This window comes from Debaryomyces hansenii (genome assembly GCF_000006445.2).
Source record: "Debaryomyces hansenii CBS767 chromosome E complete sequence".
NCBI classification, from domain to species: domain Eukaryota; kingdom Fungi; phylum Ascomycota; class Pichiomycetes; order Serinales; family Debaryomycetaceae; genus Debaryomyces; species Debaryomyces hansenii.
In genome coordinates, this window is record NC_006047.2 from 980790 (window position 1) to 996860 (window position 16071).

At 33.7% G+C, this 16071-nt stretch overlaps 8 protein-coding genes and 1 non-coding gene across 9 annotated transcripts; 7 read left to right on the forward strand and 2 right to left on the reverse strand. All coding sequences in view use genetic code 12, as the record gives it.

The window, feature by feature from the left end:
* Positions 1-24: 24 nt before the first annotated feature.
* Positions 25-3504, forward strand: DEHA2E12452g (DEHA2E12452p; the record flags this gene model as incomplete). Its single annotated transcript, XM_459848.1, has 1 exon — positions 25-3504. The coding sequence occupies one exon, from the start codon at positions 25-27 to the stop codon at positions 3502-3504; it is 3480 nt and encodes a 1159-aa protein (XP_459848.2).
* A 228-nt stretch (positions 3505-3732) lies between these two features.
* Positions 3733-4638, forward strand: DEHA2E12474g (DEHA2E12474p; the record flags this gene model as incomplete). The annotated part of the gene is made up of 1 exon (XM_459849.1): positions 3733-4638. One exon carries the CDS (start codon positions 3733-3735, stop codon positions 4636-4638), a length of 906 nt encoding a protein of 301 aa, XP_459849.1.
* Positions 4639-5145: 507 nt separating this feature from the next.
* On the forward strand, positions 5146-7650 carry DEHA2E12496g (DEHA2E12496p; the record flags this gene model as incomplete). The annotated part of the gene is made up of 1 exon (XM_002770421.1): positions 5146-7650. One exon carries the CDS (start codon positions 5146-5148, stop codon positions 7648-7650), a length of 2505 nt encoding a protein of 834 aa, XP_002770467.1.
* Positions 7651-7747: 97 nt separating this feature from the next.
* On the forward strand, positions 7748-10045 carry DEHA2E12518g (DEHA2E12518p; the record flags this gene model as incomplete). The annotated part of the gene is made up of 1 exon (XM_002770422.1): positions 7748-10045. The coding sequence occupies one exon, from the start codon at positions 7748-7750 to the stop codon at positions 10043-10045; it is 2298 nt and encodes a 765-aa protein (XP_002770468.1).
* Positions 10046-10049: 4 nt separating this feature from the next.
* DEHA2E12540g (DEHA2E12540p) lies at positions 10050-10787 on the reverse strand (the record flags this gene model as incomplete). Its single annotated transcript, XM_459851.1, has 1 exon — positions 10050-10787. One exon carries the CDS (start codon positions 10785-10787, stop codon positions 10050-10052), a length of 738 nt encoding a protein of 245 aa, XP_459851.1.
* Positions 10788-10867: 80 nt separating this feature from the next.
* Positions 10868-10939, forward strand: DEHA2E12562r. Its single transcript has one exon. It is a non-coding gene; the product is annotated as a tRNA-Gln (tRNA).
* Positions 10940-11168: 229 nt separating this feature from the next.
* DEHA2E12584g (DEHA2E12584p) lies at positions 11169-12458 on the forward strand (the record flags this gene model as incomplete). Its single annotated transcript, XM_459852.1, has 1 exon — positions 11169-12458. The coding sequence occupies one exon, from the start codon at positions 11169-11171 to the stop codon at positions 12456-12458; it is 1290 nt and encodes a 429-aa protein (XP_459852.2).
* Positions 12459-12530: 72 nt separating this feature from the next.
* On the reverse strand, positions 12531-13961 carry DEHA2E12606g (DEHA2E12606p; the record flags this gene model as incomplete). The annotated part of the gene is made up of 1 exon (XM_459853.1): positions 12531-13961. The coding sequence occupies one exon, from the start codon at positions 13959-13961 to the stop codon at positions 12531-12533; it is 1431 nt and encodes a 476-aa protein (XP_459853.2).
* An 820-nt stretch (positions 13962-14781) lies between these two features.
* On the forward strand, positions 14782-15921 carry DEHA2E12628g (DEHA2E12628p; the record flags this gene model as incomplete). Its single annotated transcript, XM_459854.1, has 1 exon — positions 14782-15921. The coding sequence occupies one exon, from the start codon at positions 14782-14784 to the stop codon at positions 15919-15921; it is 1140 nt and encodes a 379-aa protein (XP_459854.2).
* Positions 15922-16071: the final 150 nt, after the last annotated feature.

A 16071-nucleotide genomic window follows, 5' to 3' on the forward strand; every position in this document is an offset into this window, starting at 1 on the left:
TGCACTACTAGCGCAATTACAAATATGAAGTATCCAACACCATTTCACGAAGTTATATCCAAGATCAAAGGAATATTTGAAGGTAGGAATTTCTTGGTGTCCAATGATTCAATTAGTTGGCATTATGTTCATTCATTGAGAATAACAGACGAGGGACAAATGACTTCAACAGACGAGGAAGGGAATCAGTATATTTTATTGAAGTCCTTGCAATCTTGTTACGTACAGATAATACCACACCTAAATAATAAGCAACAACAGCAACCTCCAGCTAGAAGAATCCTTACCAGAAAGGCAAGTTCATTATCTAATAATTCCGATAATTCGGTCAGCGAAGAACCACCGGTGGTTTACATTAAGACATATGATAATGAAAAATTGTATATTAAAATTCCGATTAAGACTAATTTTGTTAATTTAATGCCGTGCTTGCTAGTCTGGCAGGCATTGAAACCCCAAACATTGGCTAAAAAATGGTACTGTGAAAACAAAGTAACTTCTACGAATGGGTCTGACGTTCACGAAGTATTAGTTTGCAGATTCAAGATCTACGGCCCAATCCCATCCAAATCAAAGAATATAAAGGTGGTGCCGGGAGCGAAGGCACCAGTTTATCAACCAAAAGGAGATTCTACGTTTGATTCCCAAATAGATGGAATAAATGGTAACAGCAATGTAAATTATTTGCAAGGCGATAATGTCAACGAAGGGTGGTTTTATACTATGGGTGTTTTAAAATCAAATGGTGTATTAAATTTTATAACAGAATTAGATGGTACTTTACTATATTCTATTGATATGAAGCAAATTTTGTCGTCGGAAATTAGGCAAGTCCATCATTCTATTTTCGATAATTCTAACGTGCTATTCGTTGGGAATATCAAGGAATTAAGATCGAACAACTGTATTAAAACTATTAGCTATCCTAATGATACCAGCTCTTTCTTATTTAAGGACGGGAAAACTGTTGCAAGTAATCAGCGTGTATTAATTGAATTTCCTTTACATATAGACTTGGAAGATTGGTTTGTTGGATTAAACTACTTTTCTATGAGGGAATACATCGGTTCTTATAGCCCTGGACTGTCCCCATTGAATCAACCATCGAACCCGGTAAAAGAGACTCCCGCAACAGTGCCATTATCTGATTATAGCAAGGAAAACTTACGAGTATCAAAAAAAGTATTCATTGATATTATCGAGGCAAAACTTGATGAATTTCCCAATACTTCTTCAAATCCCGGTAAGATATACGCAGAGGTCATAATGTGGGGTCTACCATGGTCTAGAACGGCATTAGTATCGTACTCAGAAAATCCATTTTGGAAAGAAGAATTTGTTACTGATTTGCCGATACTGACTCAAATGATACATATCTTAATCAAGAAGTCGTCTTTAAACGAATCCACGTATCTGTCTAATGACAAATTAATAGGTACAGTTTATCTCACACCGGATATTTTGACAAAACAAATGAACACTAGTTCCACAATGATGATGGGATCTGCTTTAGGAAACTCGATTAATGTCAATGGTCTCCAACTGGCTGATAATGCTACAAATAATGATACTGTAAGGTTAGCAATTTATGATTCGTCTAATTTACCAATAGGAAAATTACTATTAAACGTGAAACTAAGGGAACATCATATACTCCCACCTAAAGTTTACAAGCCTCTTGAAAATATGTTGCTCAATGCTCCAATGAAGGACTTAATCAAGTTCTGCAATGAAAATGTCCAAACATCAGAATTTGAAAATGTCAGTTTGATTATGTTAGACATATTCCAAAGTTTAGGGATTGAGGATAGATGGTTTAAATCTTTAATGGAAGTCGAATTGGTGAGCGTAGACAAAATGACGAGAAAGAATTACGCATCTAATAGAAGAAGTAGGGATAATAGAGCTCAAACAAATAATAATTCCAGCTCAAGTAACAATGTTTTTAATACGTTATTTAGAGGCTTATCCATCTTCTCAAAATCCTTGGAGATGTATAATTTAAGAATTGGACAAGAGTATTTGGAAAAGGTTTTCGGTGAGTTCATGGGCAAGATCTCATACGAAGAGAAGGATTGTGAGACAGATCCAAGATATATAAGATTACAATTAAAGGCTGAACGGAAAGGAAGAACAATTGATGATTCAGACTTGGAAAGTGATGATTCTGACGACTATGACTCCGATATTGAGAAAGAGAATGAGGAATTGATTAAAGAAAGAGTTAATACTAACTTTGGTAATTTATATCATTATGCGGAAGAGGTTTGGAACAAAATTTATATAACAAGTAATGATCTTCCTCAACAAATAAAATCCCAACTAAAGAATTTTAGAACCAAGGTTGAGTTGAGCTGTGACCCTGATGATAAGGTCACTGCATTGAATTGTTTGAGTTCGTTTATTTTCTTAAGATTTTTTTGTCCAGCAATTTTAAATCCTAAATTGTTCTACCTTACGAAGGATCATCAAACTGGGAAAACTCAAAGAACCTTAACATTGATTGCGAAGATTTTATTAAATTTGGCAAATAGACAAGAATTTTCAGCTCATAAAGAGCCGCATTTAGTTAGAATGAATGCCTTTTTGGAAAGTCATAAGGAGGATTTGTTTGAATATTTTGACAAGATAACTGGACGAAAGAATGATTTCAATGAAAAGATCTTGGATTTATCGCATGAAGTTAAAAGATTTGACCTAGGGATTTCTGGCGATAAGTCTTCACTGGAATTGCCAACTACCCCGTACTTGATTGATAAATACTTAAGATTGACAGAGTTAATTTATTTGCTAGATTTCAGTAATGCAAAATCTATTAGCCACTTGAACACTCCTAGTCCTCAAAATGGTCTCGTCAACTCGGGATCCTCAGTCAGTATTGAAAGTACTATATCGTATAATGGCCAAAGTGGCAACGGCAACCAAAATAATAATGGCTCCTTTGACGAAATTCATCTCAATAACGAAAGAAATGTCTATCAAATAGGTTCTTTAGAATTTGAGAAATCTGAATTTCTAGACTTGGCTGGTGATAATGACACTGAAGGGTTTATAAAATCATTATGCCGCAGTAACGAAAACATATTCTCGTTTATCACGTCGGATATCACTTTGAAAGATCTACAAAAGCAAAGTCAAAATCTCACCAATATCATCACCAACTTGGAAGCGCTCTTGGAGAGGTATGAATACCCAAGTAACTACCTATCTAACACCGCTTTATGGGATGTCTTTACCGCTGATATACTTTCGAGAGTCTACTTGGATACTACAAGAAACTGCATTATTCATCTCGATAGATTAGACACTCTGGTACCAAGTAACCTAAAGAAACTTACTGAAAATGCTTTCAGTGCTTTGAAGCTCAAATTTCCTGAAACAAGATTCGAAAGTGAATCTTCTTATGGAGCCGGTATAACTCAATCCCTTAGCACAAACTCTTTGGGTAGCATTATGAAATCATCTTCAAAGAATCCCTTCAAAAAGTGGTTGAGGAAGGCCTAATTTAATGTATAGTTCTAATATTATATGATCTTATGTAAGTGTCAACTCTGCACCCGTTTATGTAATCATGAATCGGATAAAAACGAGCAAACAATTTTTTAGAACAGCTCAACAAGTACTGAAATCGCAAATCAAAACTTCAATTTAGGAATACGGGTCATTTACAATTCTACGATTATCGATTGCGTGTAACAGAAACGTTGTATTGAATTAGTATATTATTAAAAGATGTCTGCTACAGAACAAGAAATCTTAGACTCATTCCCTCAAATTTCACCACCAACCAAGGAAACTGGATACACATCAAACTTGACTGATGATCAAAAGAAGACCTTAGAACAATTGCGTGCTGAGTTAACTGCTGATGGTTACAAAGAGCGTTTAGATGATGCAACTTTGTTGAGATTTTTAAGAGCAAGAAAGTTTGACATTGTCAAGGCCAAGCAAATGTATGTCAAGTGTGAGACATGGAGAAAGGACTTTGGTACTAATACCATATTGACTGACTTCCATTACGATGAAAAGCCATTAGTAGCCAAGTTATATCCTCAATACTACCACAAGATTGACAAAGACGGACGTCCGGTTTACTTTGAAGAATTAGGAAAGGTTAACTTGAACGAGATGTTAAAGATCACTACTCAAGAAAGAATGTTGAAGAATTTGGTCTGGGAATACGAATCTTTTGCCTTATACAGACTACCAGCATGTTCTCGTCAACAAGGATCATTAGTTGAAACATCATGTACTATCATGGACTTGAAGGGTATTTCTTTGTCAGCAGCCTATCAAGTCGTCAATTACGTCAAGGAAGCTTCGGCAATTGGTCAAGATTATTACCCTGAAAGAATGGGTAAGTTTTATCTTATTAACTCTCCATTTGGATTCTCGACAGCTTTCAGGGTTTTCAAACCATTCTTAGACCCTGTCACTGTTTCTAAAATTTTCATTCTTGGTTCCTCATACCAGAAGGAATTATTGAAGCAGATTCCACCTGAGAACTTACCTGCTAAATACGGTGGTAAGTCTGACGTTACAGATGATCAATTGTATTTGAATGATATTGGTCCATGGAGAGATCCTAAATATATTGGTCCTGAAGGTGAAGCACCTAGATCGTTTAATATGAACTAAGTTCACTCATATTAAACCTGATAGACAAAATGTATTTGGTTTTCAAATTTCCTGCCTCATCGAGTTTAGTTACATTATAAAGATTTTTATTGATATTGCTATTCAATATTAACCTCGATTTAGTATAATTTATTTTTAGTTGAAATGTACGGTTTATGTTCTTAGTTACCTGTTTCTAATACACTTCGTTATGTTGCTAGTCTCTCAAACCCCTACATTCAATCTTAATTTCAAGTAGTTAGCTACTTATTTATTCATCATCTGTCTATGAAATCTTTACAAATTAGTGAGTTCTAACACTCACTGACTTCTTACAATGTAAATTTCTACTTAATATGAGTTCATTACAGGGGTAGTCAGTGATATATTGATATGATCTATGTATTAAGCATAAATATTTTTGTCAGAATAAAAGCTACGCGTTCGCGTTCGCGTTTATCGATAATAAAATTGTCTAGAATTCAGATAAACATCTTCCTCAATCATTCGTTAAATATCAACGTCAGCATGGTTGTTGACCAAGATATAAGCAAGTCGTTAGATTTGAATAATTTGTTGTTTGGACAATCTATTTTGTCTGACAATAATGTTAATCCCAATGACAATGGTAAAAAAGGCATAGGAGAAATAAATTTGGGAGATTCATTCTTGCTTAGTTCTCCTAATATAACAAATAGTCGTTCAAGTGGTGAGGTAAATGAAGGAATACCTTCCGATACAAACCCTGGATTTCCAGTAATGGAGATATCACAATTAGAAAATTGCATAAGAGACAAAGACGTGAAATTCTTCGATGGATCTTCAATAGCGCTTAAAAAGAAGACTAAATCAAATAATAAGATAGACTTAGCATCATTAGGCATGAAGGAAACAGACAGCATAGTAAATATGGATGAACTTTTCAAGAAAATTAATATAAAGAAATCATTGAAGCATAATCATGAAAAATCGAAGTCAACTTCCAACAAACGTAGACAACTGCAACAATGTCAAGTTTGGACCGAAAAATATAGACCATCTAATTTTGTACAATTATGCTCAGCAGGAAATGATAAGCAATATCGTTTAATTCTTCACTGGTTGAAAAAGTGGTCGCATGTTGTATTTGGTGAAGCAGCCTCTATGAATGATAATGTTGATTCGTTGGGTCGTCCTCATAGAAAATTTTTATTAGTTAATGGACCTCTGGGTATTGGAAAAACAAGTGCAGCCCATATTTTAGCCCGTCAATTAGGCTATAATGTACAAGAGCTCAATGCAGCTAATAGTATGGATACTTTACCGCAGTCTACAGGGTCTACAGGGACAACTTATAGTAATGCGACTGTAGCTTTGAAGTTAAAAATTATGAATGCATTAACTACAAATTCATTGACCTCGAATGGTAAGCCAACATGTCTTGTTATTGATGAAATAGATTCCAGTATTAATTCTCATGAAATAGTTAAGGTGCTTAACGAATTGGCGTATTCGGATCAAAGAGCTAATTACAGAAGTTTCAGAAGTGAAGCCAACAAATTCACCTCTAGTTCGGATAGTAAGTCAAATAAAAAGAAGAAGGATTTTATCCTAAACAGACCTATTATTTGTATTGCTAACGATATATACTCTACTGGTAACTCCTTTCGTAATGCAGGAGGATCTCCAATGGATAAGCTAAGGCCTTTGTGTGATATAGTTACTATGAGGAAACCATCTTCGACGAAGACAGTATCTGGATTCAAGCGTGGTGGAAACGCCTCAAGGTCAGTTAAGGAACATTTGATGTGGATTAACGAACGGGAAAACCTAGGAATGGATTATCAACAATTGGGTGAAGTCGTCGAAGTATGTGAAGGAGATATCCGAGCCTGTATTAATTACTTACAATTCAATGGCCGGAAAGTCGATTTACCAAATATGCCTAGTGCTTCACAAGATATTAGTAGATACAATAAAGACTCGCAAATTTCTTGGTTTGTAATGGTTGATTTATTATTTAAACGAGATCCACAATTGTCGAAAGATGAAAATTTTATGGCGTTGATGGATATTGTGATGAATGGTGAGGGTAAATCGACGTCTAGTAATCATGGAAGTCTTGATAAGGTGATTCGTGGTTGCTTCAATAGGTATTTGGATATTGTTCACGTTCAAGATGATACCCTAAATAAGCCATCTGAATTAAGTGATTGGTTAAGTTTCTATGACTTGATGGGCAACAGCAATGAGATAGACTATTATTCTAGCTTGGTAAGTATGAAGATTTGGTCATTGTTTGGCGAATTGAATCCTAACAAATTTTCAAATGAAAATAGTCTTCTTCCTAATAGCAGAAACCTCGAGTTTGAATCGTTTGAGTTGATGAAACAAAATAAATCAATAATAAAGAGAGTCATGAACAAATTGCCCATTTCACTAAAACAGAGTGTGGGAGGAGGAGGAGAAATCAACTATACATTAGCGTGCTATTTCTTACCGTACCTAAATAAGATTTTGACACCAGATACATCAGAGAATAAATTAAAGACGAATTTGAAAAATTTCGAAAAGAAGTTAGTAGAAAAGGCTGCAAAATTGATTAAAGACATTGATTTACATTTGGAAAAGCATCGTGATTTTGATACTGGCCAGGAATCTTTACAGATATCACCTAGCTGGGATACCATTACTAATTTTGAAACATATTTTCTGCCTGTTTCAGCAAGTGCCCTAACGAAGCAAATTCAGCTTAAAAGACAATGGCTCTTTCCTATCATTCAAGAGGAAATGGAAAGATTGGATATGCTTAAGAAGAGTCACAAACGGAGTTTGGAACCCTCTAATTCGAAGGATAAAGATGAAAAAGATAACAAAAAGAAAAAGAGTAGACTCAATAGCCTTGAATTCTTTAAAGGTAGATATGACGTCGTTGCAAGCCAGATCAATGAATCAGATTCAAATCATGAATTAACAAGGATATGGGTCAAGTATAATGAAGGATTTTCAAACGCTGTTAGAAAGAATATTGGATGGAATGATATATGGATATAGATTTAATACAAAAGTTGCTTTGTGTAATTTTATATAGCGATAAGTACGATTTTGAAATCGTATCAGACATTGATAAAGTATTGCCAATAGGGATATAATGAATAATTATTTCACTCAATTCATAACGCAGCTAGGGGGACTGGATTCCACTGATATCCACGATAACAATATTAAGCAAGAATGTTTGTGTCCGAAGGTGAAATATATCTCGGTTTTTAATCCGACGCAAATAAGTGATAAATGTGAATCAAACGAAGAATTGATAAAACAGATCCTATGCTTTGTTTCAATAAATAGGAATCACGATGAAGTAATAACTCTTGAAGACAATGATAAATTAAAGATTATTGGTTTAATTAGAGGAATTGATGCATTCATGAATGGTTTCGCTAAAGATGTCCAAAGTGAAACGAACATAATAAAAACTGACACTTCTATATTAATTGTTAAGCTAGTTGAAAATAGCTATTATATTGTATGTTGTGTTTCTATATCTTCCATTTCGCAGAATAATTCTAAAATAATCAGTCACCAAATGTCAAAGTTAATAGACCAAGCATATAATCAGTTTATCGTATTAAATGGTTCTTTTGAAAAGGTTCTAGAGGAGTACAACTTACTGATATTGAAAAATTCACTTGATGATTTTTGGTATGAATTTATAAATAGTTATAATTCAGAATATCTTAAATTTTCTTCAAAACATCAATGGACTAATAGCTTGAATTATAAAGGGTTTTTAGGATTATTAGAGAAGCATAATCACCAGAAAGTATACAAGAAGTCTTCGATTATTCTAAATGATACGGCGAATGATCAGATAGATAAGATATTACACAATGAAAGTCAGACCCCAGAATTGCAACCCAAAGGGTTAATAATTTCCTATTTGAATAAAATTGAACCTAAGAAATATGGTATGATATACTCAAATAGCACTTTTGTAGAAGAGTCAAACGAAAAGCTTTTACAGCCCCTGGCTTTAGTCGATATTTATAATTGGCTCGAATATTGTGATTACCACCATAAGCTTAATAGTAAGTGTCTTACGTCGGTAGACTATAAAGGTTTTTTTTCAACCCCTGAATGGATACGGCACCAACTAGATACCGAACAGCAGATCTCCTCATCGTTTGCTTCCGTAAATGATTCTGATTCTAAGTCAATTAGGTCAACAGCAGCATCAACCTTTGATTTTATTAACCCCGTTAATTTTACAAATGATTATATTATTCTGCCCTTCAGTAGTACAGTGAACAATGTTATGAGTTTTAGTGGTATGAATGGCGATGGTAATCTGCTTACACCTAATGAAGATTCTTCCATTGGAAATTGGCTTACGATTCCATCTTATTTAAAACCTTTCGGTCAAACTAATCCTCATCAAAACCCAGCATATTTGAATACTAGTGATGAACAAGTTAACGATAATGGTTCACTAAATAATGAAACTAATGATGAATCAGATGGAAATTTTATTATTGGTTTATCTAAAGATGTCAACTCGAATAACACAATTCACAAGAGATTAGTGTACTTGAATTCAATGGTGAAAAATGATGACGGAAGACTAATATTTAAGGAAAGAGAATATCTGTTGGTAATTTATGCTATGGATGACATACTTGTTACCCTTATTTATGATTCTTCGTTAGACGAACTAAATCAGGAAACATTTTACACTAGTTTGTCTAAGGTTATATTACATCCATTAATAGAAGAGCTAAATAATATTTTGATAAATGGAAGTATTATATGCAATAGTGTGGGATCACTACCAAGATCTTTAGATGCATTAAGAATGAACGATGTAAAAACATATACATCACCAGGCCGGGACGTTGATTCAACGAATAACTTTTACTTTATTATCTACGATACGAATGAAGGATGGGTGAAATCTTCTTTGCCATATTTACCAATACTCAATTCTAGCTCAAATACAAAATCGGAAAGTGGTATCCAATTAAATAAAGCTAATTTAAAATACAAGAGTGCTATCTTTCATTTGCATGATCAATTAAGTGATATATTTATAGCCCAGAAGAATAATGACTTTTTTAACGGCGATAGTATGAATGAATTCTTTCATAAATTCAATTCTTCAAAACATTTTGACTGGATGTTTTATTATATTAAATATAATAATAGGTTCATAATCATTATCAAGAGCCGAAACCGTAATCATAGAATCACAACCAAACGAAATACAACTGCAATCCCCAAGAAATCAAATACTTTAGCATCTTCGTCTTCGACAACTTCTGCAAACCAACAACATAGAAATTTGATCTTGCATCAAATAACTGATTACGCTCATTTAGGCTTTTTAAATAATTTAGGAGACGATGTTAAACTCTGGCTTGAAAGCTTTGGTCTTGAGGGCGAGGTATAAACATCTATATAGAATCTGACCAGTTTAAGAAACTTGGCACGTCTTTAGCTATGGCCGAATTAATACTTAATTTGCTTAACCATCCAGGTATTGATCCTCCCGGGGTTGAACAGGTAGCCATCTTCCATTCTAGATCATCTGTAGAATTACCATAGAATATCTTTTCAACCGATGTATACCTAGCATTCACCATTCTTGAGCTTTCACTTTGAAAAAATTTAGGGTCAATTGCTAATGAAATAACGTACGATAACGATTCGGTACGAGATTTGCAAATATGAATCAATTCAAAAAAAACTCTCCGTTTTAACGGAAACGGGAATTTATACTCTAGTCTGGCTAAGTAAGTAAACGTATCAAAGTCTTTATTGGGCTTTAGCGTAATTGGTTTAAGCTCATAATCGACAAGTTCGTGAATATATTGTTTTTCATACTCCGTATGTGTTTTCTCTAAACAATTCATGGATCCAACGATGTATTCTTCTAGCTTTGAAAAGTATTCCTTTCTATCATTGAAGCTTACCTCTTTTAGTGCTGAAACTCTAGCAGACCAATAATCATCATTGAGCCTATCATTATGGTAAGTTTGTACATTAATATCACTGTTCAATTTGTTCAATTTGTACGTATACTTCTTATCCTCTTTCCATGTTTTCTCTATAGAATCTGTAATACTCTTAGCTTGATTACACAAATCTTCTGAGTCTAAATCACTTATACTTTTTAACGGTGTAGAATTCATTAGTGGCTCTTTTCCTTGTAGTTACTATCTTAGTCTTCTATCTACTTCAAATTTCACAAATAACCTAAACATATACACAAGGTTGTATAGTGTAGTGGTTATCACTTTCGGTTTTGATCCGGACAACCCCGGTTCGAATCCGGGTACGACCTTTCTTTTTTTGCTAATTAATTATGTTCGATGTCGCAACGTATAAATGTCGTCAAAGATTTCTTTGTTTTTGTTTACAAATTTTGAATTTTTATAGTACAAACGATTAGTATTTCACCGGTTCAGTCTGAAGCATTCAATAGGAATATATTTGTACTTTGAGGATTGTTTTCAGTAAAATATTGATACATTGAGGACTCCTTTTCGTTTAGTAAGTTCTAATATTAAAAAATGGAAGATACGAGTCCAATAAAACATAAACCTACATCTAGAGTTATTGACTCGTTGCATTCAGAGATCGATGACTTGAAGAATGAATTAGAGAGCGTAAAATCCTCGCATGATAATTACAAGAAGAATTTCACTGTTGTTTCTAAGAAAAATGATCTGTTCGTTGACCAATTAGCGAATGCTAAGCATGAAAACGATATGATCAATGCATTATTGAAAAGAAAAGAAAGGAGAATCATCGATTTAGAGGACCAGTATAGTGAACTAAGCTCAGCTAATGAATCACTTACATTAAACAATAAAAATATGAAGATTCGATGTGATAATTTGCAGGAGTCTTCTTCTTCTTCGATTGCTGAATATGAGAGACTAAAGATTGCCTATGACGCATTAATTGCATCTCAGGTTGAATACAAGAGACACTATGAAAAGGAACTTAATGATTTGACTTCTAAATTTGAACTCTATAAGAAACAAAACCTCGAAAATTTCAATAATCTAAGCGCCAAATTAACTGACAATGATAAGGATATCGATACGTTAGTCGAAAGTTTAACAAATAAGAGGAAAACAATGGATAATCTATACGTCAATAAAAATAAGACTGTATTAGATTTTTTATCTAAATTGGCCAAAATTGCAAAACTTCATGGGCAAGAATCTAAAGCTATATTACAAGACAATGTTGAAAATATTAAGATGTTAGTTGAGAAGTATCCCGATTTACCAATGAAGTTGAATGCTCTTGAAGAAACCGATCTTGATCTTGAAAGTGTAATTAACGAATCCAACGATACATTGTCTTATTCTTCTTTTGATGATGATACTACGCTTACAAGTTCTCCGGATTTACTGAGTGACGCAACGTTTAACTCTAAAACGTTGAGTAGAGGAAATTCAATTTCAATGAAAAAAAGAAAGAATAAGAGGAATTCGATTAGATTTGATTCCAAGCATAGTTCTGACTTCAATAACCTGCATACTCAAAGTAATGCACCTAGAAGGAGTGCTAGTAATAATAAGACTTCACGAAATACCTTTTCAGAAATCAATTCTAGGCTTCCAACTCCTCCATCGCATAATGACCATGACACTGTTAAAGACATTATTAATGCTAATAATATTAGTTATCAAAATCAATTACAGAACAACCAAAGGACAAACAATAGAAATTCAAATAACAAATCGAAAAGAAGATCGATGTACGGAAATAATAATAGCAATAATGGTCAAAAAGCTGGTAGTAGACAAAACTCACTCAACAAAAGCTTCAGCGAGGTTAGTATATAAAATGGCTACTGTTTCGTTTGCTGGCCCTGTCTATAAATGCGTATAATTCATCACCATATCTATCTATATATATTAGACTTTAAAAATAGTAATCGTCCCGTCGTAATAACTCGAAATTAATAAATTAGTCGTTGTTATATCTCTCTTATGTTTGATTAAAGATTTATAATCGTTTGATTTGACCACATCCGTTTCATTTGGTATTACTAACTTAACTGTACATAACTTGATGCTATTTTGTTTCTCGCGGGGCTGCTGCTGGCCGCTATTGGATTCTAAGACATCAATTCTTGGAAGTCGTTTGCAATATTTGAATAATTCATTCAAATCAAGATCATATCCTTTGATAAGCCCATCCCAAAATCCAACAACAAGTAAGCTATTATTAATAGAAACGGACTGAATTCCCGAATGTCTTAAATTATAACGTTTACAATCGCTAATATCATTGAATTGAGAAAATTCTTCAGGAATTTTATGAAAAGTTAATTGTTTACCAGCTGAACCACAAATAATTTTATTTTCTTTGTTGTCATACACTAATGATATTATAGGATATGGGGAGCATGAATCATTCATATAGATCATCTTTATGTGGGGGTCTTTATTTATGATTGTCTTGTCAAAGGATTTTGTTTTATTTCCAAATAATCCCGCAAGGCCCGATACATTTTTGTCAGGTTTCACTGAATCCGATTTTGCCCCTTCATTTTCGTTGTTAATGGCACCAGAAAAATCAATATGGTATCCAATCAAGTGTCCAGATTCATAGCCAATATAGAATAGATCATCTCTCACAAATAACACTTTCATCATTATCCCAAATTTATCTCTCTTCAAAATATCATTTTCATTACCTATTTCAAACTCCACTCCTTGTTCTTTATTTAACTGAGTTATAGTTTTTTTATAAAGTTTCCAAGGGTCAATATTAGCAGCTACTCTTTTCAAGTTCAACTTTGCTTCTAACGATTCGTCCGTCTGGTGTGATGGCTTGAATATCAGATATAGATCAAAATTATTAGAATCAGTCGTAGCAGGTGTTATTAAATGGTGATTAGAATAGTCCACGTTACAATAATTCAATGCATTTACTGGGATTACAACATTCTCCGGCAACGGGAATGCCTCAAGTAGCTCATTTTTTGAGACGTTGTTATCTTCCTCACCATCTCTATCTATACTGAAATATTGAACGTTATTATATTTCTCAGCTGGCATCTCTCTACTTCCACTTTTGAAATTCTCAACATCCCATATCTTAATATCTGAGTCCTTTGAATGCGTCAATAATAGCCCATTGCATATTTGTCTTAATGTAACTATATTGCTATCATGTCCTTTCCACACACAATTTGGCCTTCTAGTATTTATGTCCCACCAAATGATCCACCCATTTGAATCGGCCGAAACTAACGATACCTTTCCTCCAATATAATAAGGTTCTGTACAAGTAATATCATTTAGATGCCCTCGTAATGTACACAATTCAATCGGTTTCATTGACCTAAAGATTGTATGGTTTGTTCGGTATCTTCATTATTGAAAAAATTATTGTCGCATAGTTGTTTTTTGTCCTGTAAATAATTGTCGCATTTTGCACTTCTGTATCAGGCAGTTCGTAACTAATCTTACAACAAATGTTGCAATTTGCCATTAGTTAGTTCTAGCGAATATAAAATGCTTTATGCGACGAATGCATGGCAAAAATATTACTGGGTTAGATATCGAACAATCCTCAACTTACTTTTCATAGCTAGGTTGTATGGGCAATAAGGTCTTCCTATACCCGCATACCAAATATGCTATATGATGATAGGTTGCAATTGTAAGTACTCTAGTTAATACCAAACTGTGATGTTCTGGTGCATTATATATCTGCAAGACAACATATTCAGATATATATGTCAACTGACTAGTTTTAAATATTATTTTGTCTTGCAGATATATATGATAACTGACTAACTTTACGTGTAATAATGTGCGATACACCCCGTTTAATTTACAAAGTACTCTATAACTTGGACTAAAATACCTCTTGTATGAGGTAAGAAAAGTTCCAGAGCTCTATATTTGAATATACTAGCCAATTGATTTCACGATGCTTCACTATGATTTATACTGGTTGGAAAGAGAGAATTTTATGCGTATATATTCTACATGCTGAATATCATTCTACATGCTCTATAAATGTACCAGAAACCGCTAGCATATGCCATTAAATTTCCTTCAAACATATCCTTTGGTGGTAGATAGAAATAATAGTTGTCAAAATTCTATCTTATTTCAGGAAATATAAGGACTACAACATAATTGACAAAAAATGGTTGATGTATTCAATATTCAAATTTTCTTCGTTTTATTCAGAGAAACATTGGAAGGCGTCGTCATTATTTCTATTTTGCTTGCCTTCTTGAAGCAGGGATTAGCAGGCCCTTCAAATGACGCAGTTGTATATAAGAAATTAGTACGACAGGTCTGGTTTGGGACTATATTAGGGGTGGTATTTTGTCTCATTGTAGGTAGTATTTTTATTGGCATATTCTACACTGTTGGAAGTGACGTATGGCAAAAATCTGAAGACTTATGGACCGGAGTCTTTTGTATGATTGCGTCTGTTTTAATTTCAATGATGGGCATTGCTATGTTACGTGTTAATAAAATGAAAGAAAAATGGAGAATCAAGATAGCACAGGCATTGCTTAATGTTCCAGAAAAGAAACTTGATCGCTTTAAGTTAGGTTATTTGACAAAAAAGTACTGTTTTTTTATTTTGCCATTTGTTACTTGTATACGTGAAGGTTTAGAGGCTGTTGTATTTGTTGGGGGAGTAGGATTAAATCGACCTGTTTCTTCTTTCCCGCTTCCAGTTATCTGTGGTTTACTTGCTGGAATTGCAGTTGGTTTTGCATTATACTACTGGGGGTCAACAATCTCAGTACAAATATTTTTGATCATTTCCACTTGTATCTTGTATTTAATAGCTTCCGGTTTGTTCTCTAGAGGTGTGTGGTATTTTGAAACAAATACTTATAATCAGAAAACTGGGGGAGATGCATCTGAAAATGGATCTGGTCCAGGTACCTATGATATTAGCAAATCTGTGTGGCACGTCAATTGCTGTAATCCACAGAAAGATAATGGTTGGGATGTATTTAATGCACTACTAGGTTGGCAAAATTCTGCCACGTACGGCTCAGTTATATCGTACTGTGTCTATTGGCTCTGCATGATAGTAGTTTTATTGTTGATGTCATACGAAGAGAAACATGGACACCTACCATTCTCCAAGAACTTGACTTTGGCTCAATTGAATCCAATGTATCATATTAAAGGCAAGAAGAATAATAACCTTTCTAGGAGAGAGAAAGACGAGTTATTCGCCAAAGTAAAGATTAAAAATATTGTTATTAGTAAAAATTTTGATTTTGAAGAATCAAATTCAAATATTTCTCGCCTGTAATACCTATTGATGAAAAATAACTTCAAATTTAATTTTCCAATTTTTGCTGCTAAATTAGACCATAGGTTTACTAAACCGTTTCAAACTTGGATCGCGTAAACTAGGCCGTTTAAAAACATTATATATCTAAATATTAATTTTACTAGCACG